Here is a 15,529-nt window from a genome sequence, read left to right on the forward strand (position 1 = left end):
AGCCACGCGGCTGTCTGCGCCCACAAAGGCGTAGCTTCAGAAACCCTCCACACTGGGGTTGCTGAGAGTCCGATTGACCAGACGGCTGTGGTTTGGAGGGATTACTGATCTTTGGGTTTCAAGCGGCTTCCAATAGGTGAGCCAGAGCCCGGATATTCAGACGGTTTAAAAGGCGTACATTTTCCCCTTTTAAATGAAGAAACACGGACTTGCTTTTGCAGACGTGTGGATGGAACTCGGACAACCCGCACGTGCAAAGATGCTCGCTGCTCCTTCCCGGTGGTGTGGATTCCGGCAGAGGGAGCTTCTGCCGGCTTCATTCTGAGCTGGTTCTAAAATGCCCTCTGACCCTTCGTGTCCACTTTGCAGACGCCACACCTTGCCTCCTCCCTACACTTGCTGTTAGCCAGGCGGGGAAGAAATGAGAACCAACTCGTCTCTTTTTCACTCGCTCCAACACACGTCAACATGGATGACCAACCTCACACAGGAACATAGCGTTCTAATGAAAAGTGGTCGTCTTAGCTGACTTGGCCCAGATAAACAAAGACGCCGCGTTTATGTACCCTTTTCACAGAATATTGCCCAGAGACTGGATGGACACTGCCCAGAGTCCGTTCCAGGAGCCCCGGTGGATGCTCACCACGAGGGAGGGAGACTGCTCACCAAAAGGCCGGCAGTTCAAACCCATCACTGCCCTGGGAAGAGGGGTGGGTGGGGACGAGGCATTTTTTGCTCCTGTAAAGCTATGCAGCCTTGGAAACACGCAGGAGTTCTCCTCTGTCCTACCGAGTCTCTGAATCAGAATCAGAATCAGTTCTATGGTAGTGAGTTTAGATAGTCGGTTTATCGTTGGAAATGGGTCCTCTTGTCCATGCTGGTTCTAAAGGCCTACATCCCGTGACTGGCTCTGGAAGAAAACCCTGGAGCCTCAAACAAACTGGTCACCAGGGACCTTTGGGAGCCCTCTCTAGTCTGACACTCACTTTGAGGCCAAGCCTGCAGGCCCTCCCCATCTGGGAGGAGGAAAGGGGAGGAATGGGACAGGGCCGGCTACACAGGGCCCTGAGGCCCGGGCCTGGCCATGCTCAAGAAAGGCAGGTTGGGAAGCACCCTGATGCTTAGACCGAAGGGTTAAGAACTCGAGACTACTGACCGGACCGGTGATGGCAGGGTTCTGCAGCCTGGGGTCTTCCCACTGAGTAATCTTGCTATCTGAAAAGAAGAAACATCAGCACGTCAGTTCACATCTACTCTGTGGGCAACAAACGTGGTTTCTGGATTCTCCGAAGGCTGCCCGGGTCCCACCATGCCCCCAAGGCTAGGAGCTTAGTGCGTTTGGGGGTTAGGAGGTCACAGGGTGCTCGGCATGGCATACTGCTGAGCCAGACACAGGCGCTCAAGACCACAATGGAAGGGAAGCCGGGAGCCCCCACACAGCTCCTGGCACGCAGCCTGCCTGCACAGATCTCCATCAGAAACCCCGCTCTCTCGGGGATTTATAAGCTCCATCTTGCTTTCCACGTAACCAGAGGTAGAAAAGCAACAGAAAAAAAATAGGCACACAAAGCTTGTCCGCCAAGACGCTCAAACACACCCGGTCCTTTCTCACTTCAAATGCTTCTGCTTCCAGAGTAGAAAAAAAACCCAAACCAAAACTTTTTCCCCAGCCAAGACTCCTCCATTCCACAATCGATGTCCATGCGTCCAGTCACACGTACACATCAAAATGAACGCAGCGAAGGCAGTCTCCCAAATGGGCATTCGATGACAGTGCCAACAGGAGGGGTCCCCACGGCCTACAGCATGGTGGTGTGGGTGCTGACTCAGGCAGCGTTGCCCAGGCCCGCCGGGGGCGAGGGACCGTGTGCAGTGAGTGACAAAGGCTAGAGTCCTCTGCACGTGTGTGAAGGAGCCCCAGTGGAGTACAGCCAGCGGGTTATGAGTTGGGTTGCTAAGCTTGCAAGGTTAGCAGTTTGAATCCACCAGTTGCTCCTTGAGAGCAAGTTGAGGCTGTTGACTCTTGTGAGGAGCAACCATCTCGGAAACCTTAGGGAGCAGTTCTACTCTGTCCTGGGGGCTGGAATCGGCTGGATGGCAGAGGGTTTGGTGTGTGTGGTGAAGGGCAGCAGGGAGGGAAGTGGGCTTAGAGGGGTCACACAGGGAGGGATGACGGGAGGGAAGCAGGCTCTCTACAGCAAACGGGAGAAGGACAAAGCATGAGTTGGAATCCCCACTCTTCTGGCTGGCAGGACACCAAGTATGCGGACGTCTGGGCGGTTTGACAAGTGCGTCGGTGCAAACAAAAGGCATTTTGGGGCCAATGGCCCTGAAAACAGTCGATGCTGCCAAGTAACAGGTGGTTTTTTGGTGGAGAACAAGTGAGAATAAAATCTGATTTAGGAAAGGGCACATAATGGCTAGTGTTTTCGAACTGCCAGCCTTGTGGTGAGCCGCCCAATGCGTCAGAAAATGGAGTGGCCCTTCTGCCACACGTGGGTGCCCCAGGAGCGGTGGCGGACTCGACAGCAGCAAAGGACAACGGTTATTTCTGTAAGGCCACCACACGATGTCCCCACTGCAAACGGCACAGGAGGGCTGAGCGACCCCGAGATGACAGCTCTGTGGGCAGGCCCAGCCCAGCTTGGTCTCTGCTCTTGGTCAAACAGTCTGTGATTTGGGATACTTTGAATGTACCCCGGGGCCTGGCCTTGGCCCTTGGCTTCTTACTGGTAGTGGTTCAGGGCTGAGCACCAGTGCTCAAAGTTCAGAGGTTGGAGGCTGACCACAGCATCTGCTCATCAGACAAGCGCAGGATAACGCTGCGTGCAAGGAGCCTGTGCTTCTGTCTCAGAGTGGGATCACGCCGACCATCTTTACCCTCCGAGACGGAGATGGTCACATATCCACCACCATCCCCCGGACACAGAAAGTGAGGCTATTTTATCAGGACAGAGGAGTACAGCCTGATAAAGATTGTACCAAGAGGAGAATTATAAACAAAGCTAACTGTGGGCACAAGGGGCTGGAAGGCACACATGTTTTATAAGCTGTGTCCCATGCTCAGCAGCTGTTGATTTCCGGGGAGGAGCTGGGCCAGCGCTTTCGCTGGCCAGAGAAGGATGAAGCCTGCGTAGCTGGGAGCAGCTGCCTGGCACCCAGGACTCCTGGTGGCACTGTCATCCTGAGCACTGGCAGCCCCTTGCTCAACCCAGATGTGCAGGTAGGACTGTGACACATGGAGTCCCCCTGGGACACTTGAGACCAGGGCGAGCCCGCCCACGGGCAGGCACCAGATGGCGGCCAGACCTCCCAGCACTCAGGTTGCCAACAGGGCCCGGTCCGGACGCCAGGAGGACACACCAGCCACGCCCCATGCACTGCCTGGAAGCCCCACCTCCGAGAGGCCCTTCTCTCTAAAACACGCTTCCAGGATTTCTGAGACATGTAGTCCTCGGAACAGCGGGGGCAATAAACCAGAACCCAAGACAGACCTGCCCGCGGTCCGCAAGTCTTGGTTAGTTTGGACTTTTAGTGGGAAGGAGAAACCACACGCTGCCCGGAGACGCTGGCCAGTGTCTGTGGCACAGAGGTTGCAGGGCCAGGAGGCCGCACAGATTAGTGTGCTGGGTGCAGGGAGACATGCCGAGAATAGAAAATAAGGTCAGAAGGGGCGCCGGCCCCCTCATGGACCGGCAAGTGAGCCGTCACTTCTAAGCTTATTTTCCATTGCAAGTGTATCCAATTAAAAAGCGCAAAAGTCAAGGGGTCATCAACCAAGATTTTTTTGGGGGGGTAATTAACGGGGGGCGAACCCAACAAGTTAATAGGCCACAAGCTTGGGTGCAAGCTTGATGAGCTGGTTTACAGCACAGAGCAGTGAGCCACAGTACCGTAGGAGGGCACTGCGTCCCCGCTATCATTCTCGCCACACAACACCGGGCCGCCTAAACAGAGAGGAGAGTTACGAGGCTTCCATGCCGCGCTCTCGGCCATCCGCCACCCTTCGCCAGCGGCACCGACTTACTGTGGTCGATGTAGAACGTCCGGCCGTCAAGGTGAATCCTTTCTTCCCAACCAGGCTAGCGTGGCGGAGCGGCGATGGAGGGGAGAGAGAGAGAGAGAGAGAGAGAGAGAGAGAGAGAGAGAGAGAGAGAGAGAGAGAGAACACCATGAATACAGTTCTAGCCCAGGTCCCAAAGCAAAGGGCCGTGCTGTAGAACTCTAGGACACGTTCTTAGTCTCCTAGGTGTCTAGACATGTATGCAAATATATATTTTACATTTGGAATAAATGAAATGCAAACAGTTTGCATTTCATTTATTCCAAATGTAAGACGCTCCGTTGGTTCGGATGCATGGGGAGCATTCATGACCGAGCAGGGAGGGGGGCTGCTATTTCAAAAGCTTCCAGGGCAGCCGTAGCAGAGCATGGGAACTGCCAGGTTAGGGGCTGAACAGCTCACTTCACTTTGTAAATCTCAGTGGGCACGAAAGGGACGGAAGGGAGCCCTGGTGGCAGAGAGGGTTGCCTATTGGACAGCTAACTTGCAAGGTCTGCAGTTCGAACTCAACAGCCGATCCTCGGGAGAAAGATGAGGCTGTGGGCCCCAGTAGAGAGTCACAGTTTCATAAACCCCATCCAAGCCCGAATGGGATGACTCCCTGGCAGTGGGTTTGTTTGGTTTTCAGGTGAAGGGGAGGGGCGTTGAGATAGCTCTACACGGTTTATGCATATCATTATCAGGGGACTGAACAGCCTCACCCTGAGTTTCTCTGCTCTGAACTCTCGCTTTTCAAATTCAGGAACGAAATAGACTTGGGGTGGGGGTGGGGCTTTTCCAGGCAAGGCTGCTTGGTATGTCCTTGGCATCTGATTTGCCCTGGACTTAGAGAACAAGCTTTTATGCTCTCAACTCCCAGTCTGGACCCTCCACATAAACCCGGGGCACAGTGAGTTAAGAACTGAGCTGCTAACGACCAGGTCTGTGGTTCAAAGCCACCAGTGCGTCCTCAGGAGAAAGATGAGGCTTGTGTCGGAAACTTACCAGGGCAAGGCTCCTCTGCCTAGAAGGGTCACTATGAGTCGGAATCGACTCAATGGCGGTGAGTTTGGTTCTGAAGTTTATGTGCGTGGCTTGGTAAATGAACCTTGAACTCTCTTCTCTCTAGTCTCCAACTTTGCAACTGACATAGATCCTGCAGGGAGATCCTACGAGCCCACTTTCAATTGCACAATAAGGTAAACCAACAACCCAACCCGGCTCTAGCATCTTTTCCCATTAAAAATAGCCTCAGAGCCCAGCAAGGCTGACCTTTCACCGGGGACAGGTCAAGGTGGGTGCATGGTGAACATTCCATACAAAATTCAATTTAGAGTACATAGGCTCAATTCCCACTCAGGGCCCCTGATTATCCATACAGGTTTATAAAGTGAGAAATGCTCCGAAAGCAGCCACAGTCTCAATGACCCCAGGAAACCTTCCTCGATCACTTCGGTCTTTTTCCCCTGCTCACACTGTTTTAAATGCTTTGGGTCTCACAACGATGGGCCTCGGTGGCTGCTGAGCTCCGACATAAACACTTGCTGTGCAAAGAGCCGGTCATGGGATGTCGCTCACGCCTGCAAGGCCTACCTTCTGCCATCAGGTAGCAGTCCCAGAACGTCTTTCTCAAGTGCTGGGTGTGGCAGGAATGGGGCAGATTATCAAAGCTCAGCCAAATACCCAGTGTCTATTAGGAAATCCAGGCCCGTTGCTTCTTGGAGAGTGGCCCCACGTGCTTTGAGGATACTCACGGGAAGGGGGCCAAGGTCATTGGGGTTTAAGGGTGCCTTGGACCGCAGGTGAACGGGAAACTTCAGGCGTGGGTCTTCCTGCAACAAAAACCCAGAAGATGTTAGGACGGGGCCCCTGCGGCAGTGTGTCCCTTGTGAGGCTGTGCATTCCAGGCAGCCAGGGCAGAAGGGAGCCCAGCTTTCTACTCGGGACAGGAAGCCTGGCAGACTGCCACCTCCACAAAGATGCCACTCATCCACCTGTCCTTGGGGAAAGGGTGGCGGAAAAAGGTGACTATGGAATTCGGACAGGGGAGGGGTTGTCAGGGGTAGGTGAGGGGGGAACCACAGTCTGGATGTCTTCCTACATGCTCTAAGCTTCTGGAGGGGGACAGCTCCCCACCCCAGCTCCTTCATGGCCCACCTGTGCACCTGCTGCTCCTTCCTCATGTAAAGGCACAGACCTTGGCTCAGGACTTGACCAGGTGTTGGCCAAGTTCTGCAGGGGAGACCCTTGTTTAAGACCCACTGAAAAGCTGGTGGGAGATTTCCCCCAAAGGAACGTGCTCACAGGAAACCAGCAAAAGAGAAAGATGTATTCCCCTGCCGCCCCCCCCCCCCAAATAAAACCAATTTCATGGCTGCGCCCTCATTTACAGCCACAACACTCTCAGGAGGCCGGCCACAGGCTTGGTTTCTTTGGAGAAAACCCATCCAAAGGGTCAGAGAAAAGAATCTGGGAGCTGCCTGTATTTATCCAGGCCCATTGACGATGCAATGGAACTCAGAAAGCCTGTTACCTTTAAACTCAAAAGGTGAGGAAACGACCAGACACTGATGAACACATTGGCCACGAGATAATCCTAAAACGCCATCTCTGCTGATGTCAAGTTTCCCGGTCTACATCACTGGGTCCTAATAAAGCCATCGGCCTTTGCAGATGGCAAGATTAAAAAGCGACCATACACACCCCAAACTCCCCCCTACATCTCCACCGCCCCCTTCTCTTTGAGCTAAAGCCAAGATGTAATGAATGAAGTTAATCATGCCAGCAATGTAGGACCGGCATTGACCCTAAAGCTTACTAACACATTTCTTAAAGGATACACAAACGGAAACTAAAAAACAAGCATCCCATTGCTACTGAGTGGATTCTGACTCCCACTGACTGGGTTAGACAGGGCTGTGATAAACCTGCCTATCACAGTGACCCTATGGGGCAGAGTAAAATGGCCTGCGTGGGCTTCACACCCTTCTGAGCCTGCTCATCAGCTCGGTGTGCAGGCATGTGGTGCACTGTCGGTGTAGGGGCCCAGCTTCCTATGAAGGGACCCGAGTTATACCTGTACTCATTCTTCACGGAGCTCTGGTGGCATACTGGGTTACAAATCGGGCTGCTAACCACAAGATCAGAGGTTCAAGCCCATGAGTTGCTCTGAGGGAGACAGGAAGCTGGGACCCGTACACCGCCAGTGCACCACATACCTGCACACAGAGCTGATGAGCAGGATCAGAAGGGTGTGAAACCGACAATCTGATAAAAACCTGGCGACCAGTTCACCGTGGAGAGCACGGAATTCCACAAAGCCCCCCACCCCCGAGCTGTGACCAGGTGACAGCACGGCCATCAGTGTGGCTGTGGACTCCCCCTCGCCCCACCTGGGACACGCTCCCAGGCTCTGGGATGTGAGGGGCGAGGCTGGCCTCTGAATCACCTGTACAAGCTATTGTGCAAGGCAGCTGCCATCCCTTAAAGGGAAAAGCTCGCCATTTAAAGTCAAATGGGAGGGTGGTGGGTGGGTGGGAGACCCAGTAGGAAATAGTGTAGGTCTGCCAAGATAGACATGCTAGGAGACACACAATTCACAGAATGGGAGACAGACACCCTTTCAAGTCCTCTGACAGGCATCCTTCCAATGGATACAATAAGTGGAATACTGGCCGTCCCACCCACCGCTCCACAGAAAACACCTGGGACCTTCTCCTCCTGTAACCTGCTAGTCTCAGAAACTCACAGGGGCAGTTCCATCTTGTCCTGTTGGGCAGCTGTGTGTCAGGCATAGACTTGCTGGCAGTGAGCTGGGGCTGCTGTCCCTGAGACAGAGGTGACCGGACCTTGCACATGGCTTTGAGCCGTGCCTTGTGTGTCAAATTGCAGGGCTCCTGAGCATGCCTGTCATCTGTTGGCTAGTGACACGTGCCCGTGGTGCTTCTGGTATCAGGGTGTGCCAAGGGCCAGGCTCTGCCAATCCCCTTCAGAATCAATGCTCCACAACCAGGGCGGGCAGATGGAGCTTGGGCCTGAATCTTCAGTACAAGCCCCACGAGGATCCAGGTTGGTGGGAGGTGGGGAGAGGCACGCACAAGATCTAAGCCCGCATTCAAGGCCCCAAGTTCAATTCATAGCAACTCTTTAAGGCGGAGAGAACTGCTCCTGGGAGCCTCCGAGGTTTTAAGTCAGTACAGGAGCAGACAGCCTCATCTTTCTCCCATGGGGTGGGTGGTGGGTTTGAAGAACCAACCTTGTGATGGTTGGCAGCCCAAAGCTTAACCCATTCCGCCCAAGAAGGAAAGTCGGGCTTTCATGATCCCCAGTTCTGTAATAATACCCATGTTTCTGAAGTTCGTTTTCCTCTCTGCCAAAATCACATCTAAGCACAGCCGTGCCCCTTTCATTTGGTCTTGCTACTTCAAAAGGACAACTTGGTGAATCCCTAAAACCAACCCCAAACTGGTTTCAGCGGAAAGTGCTCTTCCCCCTGGCGCAACGCTGGGTGCCGCCGTGGGGAGCCTTCATGCAGGCTGCTGTGCTGGGGAGGTGGGGCGCTGCGACGTCAGTGTCTGAGCTCCTGGCAGAAAGGCGGGCCTCCTGGGAGCTGCACGCATCTGCTTGAGGATGGTCAGTGACAGTGACAGCAGCACCCACGAGAGCGTGCGTGTGTTTAATTGCACACTCAAATTAGTGAATTCGTAACTGGGTAATAAAACACTAAGTGGAAGGGAGAGGTGGGCTCCGTTCAGCGGAGGTGGAGGCAAAGAAGGCACACTGGTTGAAAGGAACCCCAATAGCAGTAGGGCTATCCTGAAAAGAAGTGGGGGTGCAGATACAGAGCAAAGGATAGAGGGGAACCCGAGGAGTATGCTCTTCTAGGAGCCACTGTTCCCGCTCCCGTGGCCCACCAGCCTGTCATGCTGTCTGCAGACGCAGAGGGAGGTCAAACCAAGCTTCGGAGCCCTTCTCCACTGGCCACACAGATGTCCCCGATATAAAGTCATACGTTCTCTTGGCAGGAGATTCCTTTAGTCCCCAAGGAGGCGATTTTAAAAAACGGTTCCCACGAAGGGTACGTGGAAATGAGTGGGGGTTTTCTGGGGCTGTCACTGTGATGGAGACACAATGGCTACTGACATGCAGTAGCAAGACAAGGATGCTGACGGTCCTGTAACGGAAGGCAGAGTCCTGCCCCCAGGGCCAGCTATTCTGTACCATGATCCATGAGCTCTGGGGATGGAAGGGCTCTAGGCCATCAGTCCCATCCTCAAAGGGTTCTCATGCCTGTCTCGCTGAAGTGTCTTCACCAACCTCACACCGCTCTTCTCATCAACTGGCTGATTCATAACTAGCCAGGCACCCAATTGGTCCCTCACTAGACAGGGGAATTTAAGCTGCTAATCCGAGACCCAAGAACTCAGGGACCGAATCCAACCAGCATTTCCGTAGCCTCAGGTCTAAGTCAGTGTCAAAGGTGATTGGAAGATGGAGTGAAACTCCATACCAACTATTGCACTGGGATGAGATGAGCAGGAAATGGGGTGGGGGTGGGCTGGGAAGGCACCTTCTGCAGTTTCAGAACTCCAACGAGAAACAATTTCGGTTTGACGAAAACACTCGGGATGACAAAGTTGAAAAACAGCACCTGGTTTTTCAAAGATTCATTGTTAGGTGCGGTTGAGTTAGTTTTAAGTCACTGCACCCAAATGATCCAACAGGACGAGCTATTGCCCGGTCCTGTGGCATCCTCATGGTCATGCTGAACAAATCACTACCAACTCAGCTAAAGAAATGAACACCTAGTGGAGGAACGTACCGGTACGCATAACTCCCTTTGACCAAGCTCTGCTCGCCCAAGCGAACGCACGACACGATCTCTATGTATGATTCAGGGACACTGGGAAGAGCAGTGGGTGTGGAGATTCAATGTTGACATAACAGCCTCCCCCCAAAAGAAAAACACTGATGTGACTGGCAGCCAAGAAAAAGCACAGTCATTCAATGCCCCCTCCCCACTGACCGAGAGAGGCGTGGCAATGGGCAAGAGAAGCATCAGCTACTAACCTGACATCGACTGTCAGTCCAAGAGCGACCCACAGAAAGGCAAGGGAGTCGGAAAACATGCACCAAGAAATGGACAAAGGAAAAGGTCAGCTGAAGGAAGGACCGTAGGACTGCTTCCCAGTACACTCACAAAACACCCGGGGATGACGTTAACGCTGGCAAAGGATGCCGGCGATCGGCGCCCAGTAGGACTGATTCCGATGGATCTCCCGGACTTGTACACCGGAAGAACAATGTGGCTGGGCAGACGTGGGCCGGGCTACAGCTTCAGAATAAGCAAACAGACAGCTACACCAAGGGCGCCAGGCGGTCTTGGGGCAGGAGGAGAAAGGGATGCCCACGTTGTGGAGGGTCCCAGAGAGGACCTGCCACGTTCCTTACGGACACGTTTAGAGTTAACGTGTGGAAGGATGAGGAAGGATTTGTCAACCAGAGGTCAAGAAGTTAGACACACAAAAAGGATCGTCCCAGCGTGGCACCTTGTCAAGATGAGTGTGCCCCAGGCGTGCTAGGGAGAAAGAGCCATCAAGATGGGCACCCGTGCCAGGGCTGCCTGGCTCAGCCTGTGCCCAGACACCACCCACTCCCCCAGCCCAGGCACGCAGAATCCAGTCAGGCAGTGGAAACCCGTGCAGACAGGCTGCAGGCTAGCCAGACCGAGACCACCCTGTGGGGAGAAATGTTTTCGGGCTAGTCAGGCCGAGGGGGAGGAGACCCTCCTCTGGAGGGAGACCCTCCTCAGGGCCCGTGCGATCTCTCTCCTAGCACGGTGGGCATGGAGCACAGCATAAAGGCAAGGGGCGGCAGCGTTGGGCGCGGACGAGGCCCTGGGGGGCGGGGCAGCGGCAGCCTTACCCAGGTGGTCGTCTTTGTGTTGTGGTCAATGAAGAAGGGCCGGCCGTTTGGAGCTATCCTCATTTCCCAGCCGGGCGGCAAGAAGCTCTGTGTGACTTTGTGCTGTGGTTTGGGGGAGTTGTAAGGCGACGGCTGTGGGGACTGAGGGTTGGAGAGGGTATCTTTCACAGCTCGGCGTATGGGTGAGTCCTTGGCACCCTGGGGAACAAGAACCAGCATTAGAAATTTCATCGTGGGCCCTCCCGGATGTGCCACAACTGCCCCTGGTTCTGGTGGAAAGCTCCTCCTCCTTGGAGGTGGGCGGAGACTCAGAAGTCAGCCTAACCGGACCTTTCTCGGAGGGCTACCCAGACCATGGTGTGCAATGCTTTCACCCCCGTCTTCTGTTGCCTGCTTGGCAAGCAGCCAATATCAGCTCCCTGTAAGGCTTTCGGCAGGTGGGCGGCCCACAGGGTGCAGACAGACTGGCCCCTGCTCTGAATGAGCTCACAGTCTAGTGCGGAGGAGCCGGCACAGTTTCAGAGCCCAGATCCAGGGAGAGGGCCACCTGGTGTCGCACAGCCCTTGTAGGTGTTGGTACAGTCCCACCTCTCCGTGTCCCACCTCTCCGCGTCTTCAGCCGGGAGTGGCCTGCAGAGATCCACAGCCAACCAACATCCGGACATCCAAAGGCCCCTGCTTGGGCTTGCCCAGTTCACCGACACCCACGAAGCCAGGGAGCTGTGTTGACACTCCGCACCCAGCCAGCTCCCCCCCTACCCCAATGCGCGCGCGCGCGCGCACACACACACACACACACACACACACACACACACGCCAGAAATCAGAAGCAGTGCCCAGCCATGGTTTGGAGATGCAAGTCTACATTGACAACATATACATACCCCGCCCAGACATGGGAATTCTCCTGAGCGGAACGAGAAGAAACACACAAACACACAGATAATGATTGAAGTCACGGCTATGTTTTACACTCAATAGAAGCGTGGGCACTGGAAGGAGTTCTTATGAAATTCTAATGAGGAAACACAAGAATGCTACCGTGCTGAGAGGCTGGGGGGCCGGGGGGAGCCCCCCATGCCAGAGCCAGATGGGCATGAAAGTGCAGCTTGTTAAAGGGCGGACAGAGAGGTGTGGGGTGGAGGTGTAGGAGCCTGCCACCGCACACCACGGACACCACCACTGACCAGAGCGAGGGGGCGGGAGGCTGCCAGACGGAAGTCCACGTGAGAGATGAGAGGAGAAGGAGGTGGAGGAGGAGGAGGAGACAGCACAGCAGAGAAGGGGCGCGGGCGGACCAGCGCCAGCTCACCTCCAGCGGGGCCGACAAAGTTACTGTTGGTGAACTGAGGCTACGGGGCCGGCGGATCTGGGGCTCGATTAGATGGCTGCTACAGTTTGTGGCCGATCCCGACGCGCCATCTTCCGCGAGCTGGCGTGGAGGCAAAAACAAGTTATTTCCGTCCGAGGTTCTCCCTGTGGCGTGCGTGCGTGCGTGCGTGCGTGTGTGTGTGTGTGTGTGTGTGTGTGTGTCGAGATGAGAACCCAAACACCACCACCACCACACAGCCATAATGAGAGGCCTGGCCTATTTACAGCAGGGAGGGAAACCATTAAACTTAATGATGGAGGGGAAAGGCCATGGGGAACATTCCGGGCAAATCACTGAACTTGCCTTGGGGGAAACAAACAAGAAAAGGCAGGGGTGGGGGTGGGGGAGTGGAGGGAACTCTGGACAGACTGGGAAAAGCTACAATTGTATAATGGGCGATGACCTCAAGAGCCTCTTTACATCACCAAGTTCAACAAATGGCCCTGGGGCCTGTGTTCTTCCCTGGGGGGTGAGTGTTAGGCGTAAAGCGTTACTGTGCCAGAGGCCAGGGGCGGGCTGTTCTGAACCAGACGTGAGCGGTGGGGGAGGCCAAGGCGGCTGGAGGCCTTCCTACCTGCATGATGGGGCGCGTCCACGTTGTGGTTCGATTGTTATGATTGACATAGTACGTTCGGTTCTTAGTGTCCTTCCTTTCTTCCCAGCCTGAAGGGAGGCCCGGCGTGGTGTGCACGTACGCCACTGACGGCTGTGTGAGAGAGTAACGTTACTCCACATCACCCACCGGCCACCTGGCCCCTCACACCCACATACACACGTTTTAAAGTCGCACAGAAACATCGGAAAAGGGGTGGGGGCAGTCTGAACAGGACGCTCGTTTTCCACGGGCTGTCAAATCTACTGTGGCCAGAAAAACCCACGGCAGCCCTCACAAACAGGGTTGGTTGTGACTCGGAGGTCCCAGGGGATCAGGAGAAGCGAGAATTCAACTGGCATCCGTTTCAGCCTCACACCTGTGCTGCCACGCAATGCAGGGCGCTGAGGGTCTCTCCGAGTGTCCCCTGCTGGCCACCATCCGAGGGAGGCAGACCGGCCCCCTTCCCCGGGATGCTGTCACCGTGGCGAGCTTCTGCGAGTCTATCTACCCAGCAGCTTCCTCCATGGCAGCTTTCGGCGGGGTAGGAAGCAAGCAGACAGAGCCTTTTCCCCGGGAAGTTTGCATGCACACAGGCAGCTCCCTTTGCAGGGTGGCACAGTCAGGGCGAGTCCGCTGCTCCAGCCCAGGACACCACCCCGGCGGCGGCATGGGAGGTATGAATTCCAAGGGTGCTGACCCCAGCCAGCCAGCATGGGGCTCATGTCCACACAGGCTGTCACTGGACTGGGCAGACAAGCCCAGGGCTGCAGAGGCACTTGGCCTATAAGCAGCAAACTGGGGATCCAAGGCCCAGGATGGAGAAACAGTGGACAAACGAGATGTCTCAATTGTCCATAGTGACTCCTAGGCCAAGGTCTGCCACCAGCGCGGTCCTAGGAGGTCTCGGATCTCAGGAGTCTGTCGGCGCAGCCCTATGGGGGTAAGGCTCGGAAAGAGGATGCTGACCCCCCCCCCCCCCGGGGAGCACTTGGCAGAAGAAGAAAAGCCTCATGTGTGAGGTTTCAAAAGGGAGCTGCTTCCAACTGGTACCACCGGCCCCAGGGAGGCCCAGCTGGCCTCCAGGTGGCTCATGGCTTGTCGGGATGCAGGGCTGAGGTTGTAAGCTTCCCCGTGGCCCACCTCCTCCTGTGTTACAGCCCCTCTCTTCTTCACTGCCTTGGAGGCCTGGTGGTGCACGGTGGGCTGATACGGCAAGGCCAGCAGTTTGGCAGGGTGAGGGTCACTATGAGTCAGAAGTGAGTTTGGGGTTTTTAAATGAATGTGACAAATGTGCCTTGGCAGAGGAGGATACTGCCCCCTGGGCCGGGCAGCCCGCTGTGTCAGGAAGTGTAAGCAAAAAACCCGGCCAGGGCTGTGCTGAGATGTTTGGTTCTTCAGCCCCAGATGGGCAGCAGATTCCAGAGAACCATCCACCTGGGCCCCTCGGCTGCTGGCTCCATGCTGCCTCTGAAGTGCGTGTACGAGCCAGGAAGGCAGACCTTGTTCAGAAGACCTTCTGCTTAAATCAGCAGCAGTTGCAGTGGCGGCAGCGGTGACTCCTCCTCCTCCTCTTCTTCTTCCTCCTCCTCCTCTTCCTCCTGGGTTTTTTCCCAGGTGAGGTCCCGACAGATGGACTCAGGCCACTGGAGGGTCTGACCAGCTTCCGCCTGGAGGCCAGGTGCAGATTCGGTGGGGCAGAGGAATGCCAGCAGGCAGGCTTAGTCCTTAGGTACAGGCCAGTCCCATGGGGCCTGGAGCTCCTCCTGCCCCAGCTGGGACACCACCAATACCACCCTCAAGGGCTTCAGACCGGTTCACTCTGCTTCACACCCACCACTTGAGAATGTGCCTTCCTGCCCCAGGTAACTGAATCAGGAGTCTGCATTTTAGCAAGGCCTCCAAACATCAGCATCACTTGGGGCATCTTGTTAAGCTTGTTCACCTGGGGCAAAAAGGCAATTGCTCAGCAGAGGGTCAAGCGGGAATGAATGGCCTCTGAGCCCTGCTCCTTCCAGCCCTGGGTTGGGGCATGTAAAAAGACAAGACAAAACAAAACAAAAAACAAAAGGTCCATCTTCAGGAACTCAGCTGGGACCCAGGTTGTAACCTGAGTTAGGAGTGGGACTATATTTCCAGCCCAGAACGAGGGGCCTCAAAAAGTTTTGGGGAAAATTTCTGTGTTCTTTCTGTCCCATCTGCCCACCAGCTTTTGGAAGCCCCCTCGTGTGTGGCTCTGAGGCTTGGGCTGAGCATTAGGCTGCATTGACTTGGTTGCTTCCCTTCTACCCTGCAGAATGTTTTTTTCCTGGGGGAAGAGACAATCAGAGAGGCTCCTGGGAAACTCTTGTTCTGAAAAGCGTCATCATCTTAATTCAGCTACAGCACCACTGGAGAGGGCGTTTATGAGGCATGGACAACATGGTGTGCGTGTCCTGGCTGGTCAGTCTGGGCAGCCCTGAATTAGAAAGCTGCCCGTTTTTCTGCCCAGTGTTCAGCCACCAGGTCACCTGCACAGTCACAGTCAACAGGATGGGGGACATCAGGAGTAGAGAATGTAGGCTCTCTTTAAAAATGGGTACTCTTTGAACTGAACCTG

At 55.1% G+C, this 15,529-nt stretch overlaps 1 protein-coding gene across 5 annotated transcripts in view; it reads right to left on the reverse strand.

The window, feature by feature from the left end:
- Positions 1-15,529, reverse strand: part of NEDD4L (NEDD4 like E3 ubiquitin protein ligase) — a 293,853-nt gene that overhangs the window by 27,506 nt on the left and 250,818 nt on the right. For all 5 annotated transcript variants that reach the window (XM_075533194.1, XM_075533193.1, XM_075533195.1 and 2 more), the window contains 6 exons: positions 12,913-13,044; positions 12,279-12,398; positions 10,967-11,164; positions 5,797-5,874; positions 4,028-4,082; positions 1,157-1,215 (listed from right to left, as the gene is read on the reverse strand). In XM_075533194.1, the coding sequence (XP_075389309.1) occupies positions 1,157-1,215; positions 4,028-4,082; positions 5,797-5,874; positions 10,967-11,164; positions 12,279-12,398; positions 12,913-13,044 (642 nt within the window). The remainder of the gene's footprint in view (positions 1-1,156; positions 1,216-4,027; positions 4,083-5,796; positions 5,875-10,966; positions 11,165-12,278; positions 12,399-12,912; positions 13,045-15,529) is intronic.

The sequence above is a fragment of the Tenrec ecaudatus genome, chromosome 15, assembly GCF_050624435.1.
Source record: "Tenrec ecaudatus isolate mTenEca1 chromosome 15, mTenEca1.hap1, whole genome shotgun sequence".
Lineage (NCBI taxonomy): Eukaryota > Metazoa > Chordata > Mammalia > Afrosoricida > Tenrecidae > Tenrec > Tenrec ecaudatus.